General features: G+C 40.2%; 1 protein-coding gene and 1 long non-coding RNA gene across 2 annotated transcripts; both read right to left on the reverse strand.

Annotated features, from left to right (window-relative positions):
* Positions 1-2,885: 2,885 nt before the first annotated feature.
* Positions 2,886-10,116, reverse strand: LOC145398797 (uncharacterized). The gene is made up of 6 exons (XM_080271606.1): positions 10,045-10,116; positions 7,053-7,140; positions 6,530-6,684; positions 4,577-4,699; positions 3,510-3,679; positions 2,886-3,047 (listed from the first exon to the last, which is right to left on the reverse strand). Exons 3-6 carry the CDS (start codon positions 6,651-6,653, stop codon positions 2,886-2,888), a joined length of 579 nt encoding a protein of 192 aa, XP_080127732.1. The 5' UTR covers positions 6,654-6,684; positions 7,053-7,140; positions 10,045-10,116.
* On the reverse strand, positions 10,115-12,140 carry LOC145398609 (uncharacterized). The gene is made up of 3 exons (XR_013897162.1): positions 12,017-12,140; positions 10,556-10,602; positions 10,115-10,146 (listed from the first exon to the last, which is right to left on the reverse strand). It is a non-coding gene; the product is annotated as an uncharacterized LOC145398609 (long non-coding RNA).
* Between the last annotated feature and the right edge of the window lie 710 nt (positions 12,141-12,850).

The raw sequence follows: 12,850 nt of genomic DNA on the forward strand, positions 1-12,850 counted from the left end.
CTCTTCCCACGGTGATCACGCTAACTAAGCTTAACCCTAACCGAACCAAACCAAACTTAACACCCTCACCAAACCTAAAAATCTAAGCTAATCTAATGTGCCCCAATTTAACCTAACCTAACCCAACCCAACCCAATTTAGCCTCACCCTAGCCCCCTACACTCGCGTGATATAGTGTAATTTAATCCTGTCAGCCTGACCTAACTAACTCTAGCAGCTTCACCTGACCTAAACTAGCCAACCCTAACTCAGTCACCCCACCCTCCCACGCACGACAGTGTTAAAAGCAATTATCAAAAACCACTAAAAACCAGTTTGGAAGTACACTAAAATGCTTTTAGCGCACAAACGCACGCTAGCACGCACGCACGCACGCACACGCACACACACACACACACACACACACACACACACACTTGCATGTGTCACAATTTAAAAAACAATCAACATACTTCATTATCAACCAATTTAGTACACCAAAAAGCCTTTCAAAACACACACACACACACACACACACACACACACACACACACACACACAGCCATAAAGGACGTGATCACCACTACCAGCACCACTAAAACACCTCTAATGAACTCATGGGTCTATATGCTCACAGTTAGGCTTTTATCAATCACCCTATATTACGTTTTTACCAACTGCATCGTTAACTGCCGTAATTCGGTGCATGAGTGTGGGAAGTCAACGGGTGAATAACTAAGGGTGAATCTCCTGGTGTGTTACTGAGAGAGAGAGAGAGAGAGAGAGAGAGAGAGAGAGAGAGAGAGTCGTAATATGTAGTACCATGATGTCTATTGCGGTACTCATCAACCGGAACAACACCACTGACAAATTAGCTTAGCACACAATTAGGTTCCGTTAGATAATTTCAGATGTACGTTAAATGAAATCAGCATAATAGAAAATACCTTAGCATTATGCAGAGTTTTACTGATGTTAAACCAAAACAACTTACCATTACGCTAGTACCTGTAATCATTTCAGCAAATTAGCGCTATCTTGTTAATTCTGAAATGGACGATACTATTTTTTGTTCGTTCTACAAAGTTTAGTTCTGAGCAAATGTTAATTAGGTCAAATTACCTTAGCATTACGTAAAGATTTACTAGCATTATGTTCTTCTGGAATCTGGTAGTATTACATAAAATTTGCTAACTCTTAAGGTATTATAGTATTAACGCAAAAAATTTAATCAAGAAACCAACACACCATTACTGTACATAGATTAAGTACGGAGATGTTGCATAATGTGAAAAATTGCTGTCAAAATGCTTTAGGACAGTTCAACATTTTCAAATTAACTCCGCATTCAGTAAAAATCGGATAAAATTGTGCTAAAAATGCCAGCATTACGTAAATCTTTGTTAACAATCAATACAGCATAACATCACGTAATAATCTGCCAACGTTACAGATCTGCACACTAAATTTAATCCAAGTTTTCTTATGGGCACAAAAACACCAAGAACAAGGAATGCTTCCAAGATTGTTGAGAAGATTAACTTCCAAGTTTTCTTATATGAATAAACGTATCCAACAACGAAGAAATGATCACGCGCTGTCCCACATGCCCGTCTTGTTTCCTTTACGGCATGCCATTAGTATAGCGAAGTTGTTTATCTCCTGCATTTGGAAACAAGATCAATCTTCAGCACTTACCTGTCTATCTACTGCCCGAAGTGGCATCCTGTGAGGGGTGGTCTTTCATTAACTGCCTCTGCATATTCCTACAATAATAAACAGAGCACATACATATAAACACACCGACTCTCTCTCACGCTCCGATCCTCTCTGACAAACGTCGGCAACCTGCTGGATGAAGATCAAGAGGAGGTACCCCTGAAAAATGCTTACGAGGATGGTATTAAGCTTTCACTCAACAGAGAAGCTCACATGTCTGAAAAACAGTATGAACATGTTTCCAAAATAAGGCGAGTTTATTAACAATAGGTATCAGGCATGAAATAACGTTAATATAGACAGAAGCTCCTTAATTACACTATAATCCCCTTTTCCGAGTTTTTACGTTTTTTTTTTCTTTTATCGTAAGTGATAAAACCTTATCGATGACCGAAAACTACTGAATAAAACAGAACTTTATTATGATCCACCTTACATACTCCGTTGATGGAATACTACCAAAAGTATAACATTAATAAAGCATCCAGCGTAGCAAGACGGTACGAGTGACATCACGACAATCAACTCTCCTCCTATTATCCCACCACCCTCCACTGTTATCCTTTTGTCTCTCCACCTAGCGTTAGTTAGGAACCTAGATTATGATACTGACTACTGCGAGTCCTCTTCTAGGCGAAGATTGGAACACTGCCCTAATTTATCACCCGCCTTTATGGCCCTTGTGCAGAAAATAGGTGTAACTCAGTGTCATTAACCACTGTACGAGTATAATCCAGCAAGTGCCCCTGTTATTGGATGTGAAAGTATTTTAGTGACCAGCACGATGATCCTGTACATGTATGTGGCATTAACTACTGTACGATGCTTAAGATCAAAGTGCAAAAGATATCCATATAACTGTATGATCCTGTAGTTGTCTTTGGGTTCAACTACCTGTACTGCATAATCCTGTAGATATGCTATTGACTACTGTATGATCCGGCAGATATCCATGGCACTAACTGCTTTCTGATCATACAGATGTTAATGGTGCTACTTTCTGATCATGCAGGTGTTAATGGTGCTAACTACTGTATGATTCTTATAATCCGATTAATATTCATGCTCCTGTTTGGTCCTGCAGATATTTATGACATTACTACTTTATGATCATACAGATATAAATGGTCTAACTACTGTAAGTTCCTTAATATATGTCTAACTACTATATGAATCTTAATATAAGTCTATTTTATGATCCTTAAGATGTCCCTGGCAGTGGGTGTGACGGGTATCAGGAGGTTGTTGAGGCCTGGACTATGACACACTGAGGTCCGTGTCAGTCCAGCCAGGTAGAACTCCCTGCTGATGGCACTCTGGACCACTACTGGCTGACCATCTCGGCTGATCTAGGAAAGTATGAAAAAAGAAATTGTAAATTTCTTATGATATAAGGTGAATTATCATCAGAATTAACTGGGACTGACCGTTTTGGTTGATATGGGAAAAAAAAGAAATTATGCAAACTGAATTACCTGAGGTACAAAAAAAAAAAAAATATGATAATTCTTACAATGATGACTGAATTATCTAGGGGGAATGGATGATTTAATGATGAAAAATGAATTATATGGAAAAAAAAAATAGCAGAGAGGTCTCTGCTAAGTTAACTACTAGATGATTTTTCACCAGCTCTGGGGGGCAACATCTCACTATGAAGGAGTTTAATGGAGATTGTTTCCATCACTTCCACTGCATGAGGTCTCTGCTACATTAAATCAAATCATCTGCAGGTACCAAAAGAACTAAACAAAACAGCTCAACTGATCTGAAGAGTATTTAAGCTCAGTAAAATTTGTGATTATAGGTACCTGGCTCCTACACTCGGCAACACTCATGCCGCCAACACAGACGGGGTTCCTGGGACCCTTGGTGACGTTGTAGTAGGGGCAGAAAGCGTTGGGGTCCAGGTTCTTGTCACAGAATGCTGAGCAGTTGCTGAGGAATGCCTGAGACTGGTGGAGGGGAATAGTACCTATATCTGAAAAGGAAATAAAATACAGTGCAACACCTTGAAGTGGAAATTATGCTGATTTTGCATTATGGAGATGGTGCCAATATCTGAAAGGGAAAGAAGAGAAACACGTTAATATTTAAGGTACCAAAAATAATGTCAATATAATGGGGATACTGTTGATATTATGAGACTGTTGGCAGTATCCAGAAAGGAAAAATAGAGAAAAAAGCACATCATATAACTTCAGGGACTGTGTTGGTATTATGAGGATGTTTGCAATATCTGAATAGAGAAACAGAAAAGTAACACCTTGAGAAAGTGGTAATTATGCCATTGAGTGAGTTTGGTGCTGGTATCACAGTGAGGAAAAATGAAAGTTGTCCCCTCCAGAATCTATTATTATTTCATGCTGATCAGATACTGCCACTGAATATACAGACGAAGAACTTTCATCTAACATACTGAAACTTGAGTCTAGTGGAAAGATTCAACAATTTTTGACCCAGAACCACAAACATATGATAAACTCCCTCCCAAAATTTTTATTTGCAAGAATAAGCATATGAAAAGTTTCTGCAATCTTTTTTCCTTATTCTGTCTGCAAAAACAAAAGTGACTATGGGAGTTTTCCTCTTGTAATGAATATCTGCTATTGCTGAAAGAACACAGAAGCATGGGAAGATTTTACACACTCCGTCTTTCATGGAAAACCAAAGTACTGGTTACGGCAGGGAACCCATCGAAAAATGAATTTCACTCAATCTGACCAGGTCCCTCTTCAGGACTGGCCTAAATTGTTGTACAGTACAAGTAATCTCACAATACACACAATTTCAGCTTGTGAGTAGTTTACATCCAGTGTCATTGTTTGTGAAGAAACAGAACGTCAGTGTATTAAAGATTATGAAATATTTGTGGCACCTTGATTCAGGCCGGGCCAGAAGGGAAGGAAACCAAGCTGTTTCTCGCCTATATGAAGACCATCCAAGGGGTAACCCAGGTCAGTCAAGGGGTCCTGACTTATACACACAGGCCAAATCACATCTGAGAATATAAATAAGCACATAAGCAAACAATAAACTAATAAATAAAGACAAATACAAAACTGTACAAAAATCTATCTATCTATCTATTGCCAGACGCCTCAATCCCGTTCGGGGCGGCCACAAACAAATCGCCTCCACGCCGCCCTGTCCCCCGCCATTTCACTGCCCTGCTCCCAACTCACACACCCCTTTCTCATAAACCTCTCCACCCCAACCCTCCATCTCATCCTCGGCCTCTCCCTCCCTCTTCCCCCCTCCACCTCACTCACATACACTCTCTTCGTCAGTATCTCACCCTCCATCCTCTCCACATGGCTAAATCACCTCAGTGTATTCCTCCTAACGCTTCCTATCACATCCACATCCACACCACAACGCTCCTTTATATCCTCATTTGTCAGCCTATCTCTCCATGTGACTCCACAGGCTCCTCTGAAATAACTCATTTCCACTCCTCTCACTCTTGACTTGTGTCCTTCCAACAACGTCCAAGCTTCACTTCCATACGTTAGAGATTGTACCACAATACTGTCATGTAGTAACTTTTTCACTTCCATGCTCACTTCCCTGTTTCTTATCACTGCTTTCAAGGAACCAGCAACTTTTCTTCCCTGCTGTACCCTTTCATGCACTTCACTCTCCAAACCTCCATCCTTACTCATCACACTACCCAAGTACTTAAACGTACTCACATTTTCCAATTCCTCACCATCCAACCTCGCTGTACATTCATTGACTTCACCTCTCTCAAAGACCATCACTTTACTCTTCCCTACATTCACCTTTAGATTCCGTTTCTTACACACTCTCCCAACTTCCTCGCATAAAAAAATAAAAAAAAATAAAAACTCATCCACCAAGCCAAAAAATACTGTAATACTGCCAGTATACAGTACTGTAAATAAGCTGATACTGTATTCTAATTAAGTACTGTAGAATATCATACACAAATAAATAAATCATACTAAATATGTATATGAATTACATATACATAAGGCAAGTGATCAGCTTATTGATTTCCTTCTTTACTTTCTGGCAGTCTAATGGTGAGAATGCCCAACCAGAGTGGTGGCCTGTCCAATGGCATAAAACCGATCCCAAGGGGTGGCTGGAGGTTTATCAATTACACAATACCACCCCGGGGAGAAGGCTGGTCATCTACCCTTAAGTGCACTGGATTATGGTTGAATAACTTTGCAATCCCATTTTCAATGAGCATTAACTTTTTTTTTTCCTCCAGTCTAGGTGCAACTTCACTGTACTTATGGCCCTTGATACTAACACACAATGTCTCAGATTCAGATTAATTGAACATAGGGATCTTGCCTTTCTGTCCACTGCATTTCAGGTGATAGGTGGAAGTGCACACTATCCTTTCATTTACTGAGGTGTTACCTACAAGCGCGTATACAGTGAGCAACGAGCCAAATCGTTTCCTGTGGTACATGTAACCAAACAACCAACAAATGGATGCCTTGTGCATAGTGGGTTAAGGTGCAATAACCTGATGTGGCCCTGAAGGGTTTATTATTTAAGCCAGTGGCTTGCTGAAGGTTACTGTTAACATAATGCCCCCTCAAGGGAGCCACTAGTCATCATACCCATAAAAATACTGACTGAATAGCCTAGCCTGGACTCCTATGCTGCTGACGGAGGAACACAGGTTTGGTGCCATGAAGAAGAATGATGAGTAAAAGGGTCTAATATCCCTATCACTAGCCACTGTATTGACAGTTCTGGTTTCCTTATTTTCTGTTCCAGTTTTTGAATTCCCCCAAATCTGTGTTAGTGGGAGATAGTATAAAGTCTGGAGGATGACTGCATTTACCTGGTATGAGTACAGCGGGTTCCTCCAGAACAAGGATAGCTAAATCCTGGTATCCCTTTTGCCAGTGAACGGACCGCACAGCCACGAGAGAGGTGATGTTCTGTACGCCCGTGAAGTTAAACATTCGGTACTCCCCAAGGACAACGTGGATCTCTCTGTAATACAACATAAAAGTGAATATCTTTCTTATGTTCTTTTAGTGATGGTGTATAATTATCTGTAGCATAGGTTTTGAGCCTGTGGTGGGGTATTCACTCACTACCCTGGGTTAAAAAGCTACTTCATCATTCAGGTTACCACAGTTACCTCCCCTTGGTGTTATCCTAGGTACTCATTTTATCTACCAACCCACAATGGATAGGTAGAACTTGAGTCAAGTGGTTCTAGCTGTGTGCACCAAGATCTGAACCCTGGTGTTATAGAACTGACAGCTTTGTAGCTAACAACAGTAACCAGATGAACTTAAAATGTTTTGCAAGGACTTAACATGACCTACACAAGCTTAAGATACCACAGAACTTACTGATGCAAGGTGCAGTCACTGGGAACCAGGACGTGTCGATCGCTTATCAGAGCACCATGGCAGCCCACAGGGGTCCAACCAATGATATCTTACGGGAAGAATATTGGTTTATATTCGCTATCAACAAGTAAATGTATTTAGCATTAGAGTGATTTCTGTTTTTCACGGTTAAACTTTCACGACAAAAATACATGAGATTCTGGCTGTAGATAGACATAACTTTTTCCGAACACCAACAAGCAGTTTTATTTAGCTTAGGAGTGCATTTCAATCCTTCAAATGTCAAAATAAGTCCTCAATATAAACATATTCTGTTATGCTCTATCTAAATGCTAGGCAATTATTTCATATATGGTAGCTTAAGACTGGCTTTCTAACCTTGAAACCATTTTATTTAACAAGTTATACCACCAGATGCATTTACCGTATTCACCTTAGGAAATACTATTCAAACTTGAGGACTTAAGACACAGCCTATAAGCCCTTCACTAATAAGGCACTCATCTAAACTAAATAAAACTGTCTGGCATAAATATAATAAAAAATACTTCATCAGACTGAATGGGTTAAAACAAGTTAGAACTCACATATCAAGATGCATAAGTAACACAAACGTGTCCAACCATTAACCCCTTCAATCTGATGTTGTGATGCTAGACAGGGATGCGTTCATGAGGTAATATAACTGCAAGGCTCCAATTTTTGGTAAAATAAGTGTCCCTCAACTCCTTCCCTAGCATCCTAAAGGGGGATGATGGACTGCCGAAAGAGAGAAGCTTTAGCGTGCAGTTCAGTAGGTTCAAACAGAGATGATTCACCACCACCACCAGCAACAACAACAACTTATCTGTATCACAACCTTCTCCTACCCCTTCCCCTCCACCCACACCCCCACCTCCCCCCGTGCTGCAGCACTCAACACACATCATACAAATAACATTAACATTCTTCAAATAAACACAGATGGCATAAACATCATTCATACTACATTCCGACACAACAAAGAAACAACCACCACAGTATACAAACAATATATATACGTTCCGTGATGAATTATGCAAGCCCTGCTTGGGCTTCTAACCTCACTAAAACACAGTACAACACTCTACAGACCATACAGAACAAGGCCCTACAAATAATCTCAGGCTGCACAGCTACTACACCCACAGATCACCAACACCAAGAAACCAAAGTCCTCAAAGTCAAGGATCATCTAGACATGAGAGGTAAATAAATTCTTGCCGCAGCCTCCACAAACCCACACCATCCACTACACTACATGGTAGCACATCCACACACACCAAGGAACATCAAAACAACACCCAGCACACAATATCATACACAAATACTGTGATCTCCCTCCCCCCCTCAGACCAGTTTCCAAAAGCATATCCATGCTCAACTCACTCGCCGCTCCATTCAGTCACTCAGAGACAACACAGCTGCATGCACGGCCATCTGATATCCACCCTTCTGAATTCTACCTCCCTCATGAAGATAGTGTCCACCTGGCCAGGCTGAGATATGGGCATCATCCAGCCCTCTTGAGTTATCAGAAGAGGCTGGATGACTCCGTCCTGATGCCTGACCAGGATGCAACACTGCACCCCATACTATTAAGCACATTATGGAAGACTGCACTTCACACAAGAGCCTGCGCCAACAACACAACATACATCCTTGAGCGCTCTGTGGGAAAGCCCGGTGTCGGTCTCGGCCGTGGGCTTCCTCAGGGATTTGGGACTGTTCAGCCAGACTGCCTAGGGAACAACTACTACTAGAGCTACTACACAACAACATCTGATGACATATTTCCATTGTATTCATGCAACATTATTCACAACTACTTTATCCAGCTTAGGCGAAACTTGCTGAACCGGAGGGGTCAGATATTCCCTTTGTTATACAAGAGGTCTCCCAAAAGCAGAATGAAATTATAAGGAAACAGTAAATCAATAAAACACATCACTGGACTGAAGGGATTAACTTCTAAAAAGGGAAGGAAGTGTTAATTACTAACTGTCACATGATTCTATTTAGCTTAGGGGTGGCTTTCTGTCCTCTAAGAATTAAATCAGCATCCAGTAGCGTCAACCTTGAATATAGTCACTCAGCCATAAAATCGGTGTACAATATGCAGTACAGTACTCAGTTTATGATATGCAGTAATTCGTCAACACTCTACAGGGTAATTAATCAATAGCAGTTTACAGCATAGTCTACAGTATACTGTAACTAGTCGACAATATATTACAATTATCAGTCTACAATATAACTAGTTTCCAGTATGAAATTTTTATCAGAGACTATTTAATACTCTGTGGTATAAACCAATCTCTAAAATCAAGATCCCCAAACAAAACTCAGTTGAGTAACAAACTGGATCCTTATACAGTTAGCAAGAGAGAGGGGTATATCATACAGAGGCAGCAATTACAGAGGACTTGCTGTCATGAAGACTAAATACTTAGGGATAGAGAGGTTAGAGATTGAATTTACTACTGTATCTGAGACAGATGGGGGTGCTCACCATCCACTCACTCGATGTAGTGCTGCTTTGGGTGTCTGGCCTTTCCTCTCTCCCTTCCTTCCTCTTCTGTCTTTCTTTCCTTCATTCTTTCCTCTTCCTTCTGCCTATAGGTGACTCTACCCTAAGTGACAGGTCAAGAAGTTTCCTGTACACCAGGAAACCATTTACTACGCTGGGTAGTAACCATATAACCAAATTATGGCGCCTGGTGTTTAATGAGTAATTAAGGCGCCCCAATAGGATTGAGCCGGTGCAGGTTTATATCCAAGGGATGGTTGAGGTTTAATGCTCATGTAATGCCACTCAGGGATGAATGAGGCTGGTCAATCTCATCTTAAATGTCAGGGCCAACTTGCCTAGGCCCGGGCTCCTACGCTCCTCATGGGGCAACATGGGATTGGATGATGGATGGATGGATGGATCTGGGACAGAAAATTACGATGGAGAATTGTGATATCATACCATCAGGTAAGTACAGTACAGCCAACCAAGGCCATGCACCACGGTCTGCCACTCCCCCACGCTGGTGCTCTGCCAGGGTGCTACGGCCACAGCTCTCACTTGCTGGAGGAACGGTCAGCAGTTAGATTATAAGTACAATTACAGATAATATAGTTTCACTTTTTATGAAATTCTTACACAATATTTTGAGAACTGATACATTTGCTGGGCTCCAAAGATCACAGAACTGTATAGTAGTACCTGTACTAGGTTTCAAAAAATTGCTCTCTATTTCTCGTAATGACATAAATAAATTCTGCTGTAACTGCATGATTTCTGTGTGCATGTATAATTCTTCCAAAACTGTTATATGACCACAGTTAACATTAAACACATTGTCAAAATAAGGACAATAGAATGATTATGGTGTAATCGTCAAATCCCAGCACAGACAACTAATTTTCAGAATGTGGGTAAAGTTCTCATAACAAATACAATTTCACAATGTGGATATAATTAGTATTGAACTCACACAGATCCGTTGGTTTTGAAGGGCAGCACACCAGCTTATTGCCAATCCTGCGAAAGAGTGCAGACTCATTACATAATCATCACCATCATCATTTGCTACCATCACAGTTATCACCATCTTTGTCAACATCATCACAACCATCATCACAAATATCATCCAACAGGGTGAGTACAATCCAAAAACAAGAGAGAGAGAAAAGGGAGGAGACACAGAAGTACGACCAATCACAGCCAGTGTACACAAAATATGGGTTTTACTGTATCATCACCATCATCATCATCATCACCATTATTTATGAGGTTAATATTCTCTTATAGTTACTGATACAAGCACGGTCGATAACAAAGAGATATACTGTACAGTAATTTTAAAAGAGGATGTCCAGGTGTAATATGCACGAGGTTGATAATAGGAGGCGCTACAAAACCATCTAGGATATGACCCAGGTACAAACAGGCCCTGACACAAATGCAGCCACAATGGGTTCCACCTGACAATGTGATATAAGGCAAAAGAAAGGCCAGGTGGTTACAGTATATCACCAATAATGATATCATCCTTTATGACTGCATTTTCCACAAATAAATTATACCGAAGAGAGATACATAGGTACTGAATACCAGGAAATATATATATATATATATATATATATATATATATATATATATATATATATATATATATATATATATATTTTAAGGCAATTTCAAGATTGCATCAAAACACAACACAGTACTAGTTTGGAACAATGAATGAAGATGGCTTAGATTTATGTCTAGCCAATGCTCTAAGGTCATTAAGGCATATATATATATATATATATATATATATATATATATATATATATATATATATATATATATATAGACCAGTTTGATCAACCCAAGAACCAGACTCGGGTCCTTGCAGTTGCAAGCTGGATGTGTTAACCAACGAACCACCAACTTAACTCCTATAAAGTGAATGTACTACAAGGCGGAGATAACATGACACAAGGTGTCTCTTTCATTTGCAGAATCTCTGTTGATTATGATCTGACACCAACTGATAATGATGATCTAAAATCCCAATTTGTGATTCTGGGTGAATCTGCAGCTACCATAATAATAATCATATGATATCAAATTCAAACTAATTGAAAGAATGAAGCTCCCCTATTTCTGTCATTAAATATATATGTCACTGTGATCTTTACCTCTCAACATCTTACTGAATCTCATATTTGTCTTTCCGAAAAAAACACAGACAAAAGTAATTACAATAAAAGGCCTAAAAAAAAAAAATCCAGGTTTTAGTTGCAGAATGATCTGGGTCTGATGACAAACCCTGGAAGAGGAAAACAAGAAAATAATAATCATAATAAGGAAAAAGAAAAAGAAACCCTACTCACAGATAACAGTAGCAGGAGTCAAGAAGAAGAAGAAAGACAGAAAAAGACCACAGATAAAGCCTCCAACTCACAGATCAATATCGCAGGACGCCCCATGCCTACTGACGAACTCTGGAAGGGGAAGGGATACAAGGTCATGCTGGAGGGCGGGGCAGTTAACCAGGGTGCACGTCCCATCCACACCGCGGTACCCGATGCAGGGGTCTGTTGGCAGGCAGAGAGGATATTTATATGCGTTGTTACTGGTTTTATTTCTAGGTTACAGGTACTGATGTGTTGATAGCTGGATGGACAGAAAGAACAACGAACTGACAGACTGACAAGTTGGTAGGTAGGTAGGTAGACAGGTACACAGACAGACAGACAGATAGATAGATAGACAGATAGATATATAGGCTGACCAGTAGCAGCAGCAGTACGTGTAGCCCAAGATCCATCTGAATGTGAACTCAGTGAACGTCTACAACTCACCATCCTCCTTTTGGGGATAAGGAGGGAAATAAGGGACGTTTGCATGGCAGCTCCACTGTCCAGTTATATCAATGCCAACACATGAAGGCATCCCTCTCCAGCACTATACAGACAGACAGATAATTTGACAGTAGGATAACACGATATTAGGTCCCTTCTTAACCGCAGTACCCGATACAGAAGTCTATTGGCATGCTGAGAAAAATATATATTCGTCCCCGCTGCTTACATACAGAATTATATGTGGATTTAGAGGTGGATTTATTGATGGATGAACTGACCTACTGACTGGTACATAGGGTCGTATTTTAAGTGGATTTGGATATCTCGCAACACCTCTTCCTAGGCAATTCATTCTGCACATTATACCCCATTATCTTCAAATGTTACTAATGCAAACTATTAACACTATAATTAGCATACAGAAGAATATT

The sequence above is a fragment of the Coenobita brevimanus genome, chromosome 46 (assembly GCF_032717465.1).
Source record: "Coenobita brevimanus isolate Jiangsu-jjx chromosome 46, ASM3271746v2, whole genome shotgun sequence".
NCBI lineage: Eukaryota > Metazoa > Arthropoda > Malacostraca > Decapoda > Coenobitidae > Coenobita > Coenobita brevimanus.

What these genes read in the sequence shown, in the direction of transcription:
- LOC145398797 (XM_080271606.1), bottom strand. Translation starts at nt 6,653, where the DNA reads ATGTTTAACTTCACGGGCGTACAGAACATCACCTCTCTCGTGGCTGTG. An exon ending in ACCCGCTGTACTCATACCAG is followed by an intron (nt 4,700 to 6,529) that starts GTAAATGCAGTC and finishes TTATATTCTCAG; the next exon opens with ATGTGATTTGGCCTGTGTGT. An exon ending in TTGCCGAGTGTAGGAGCCAG is followed by an intron (nt 3,048 to 3,509) that starts GTACCTATAATC and finishes ATACTTTCCTAG; the next exon opens with ATCAGCCGAGATGGTCAGCC.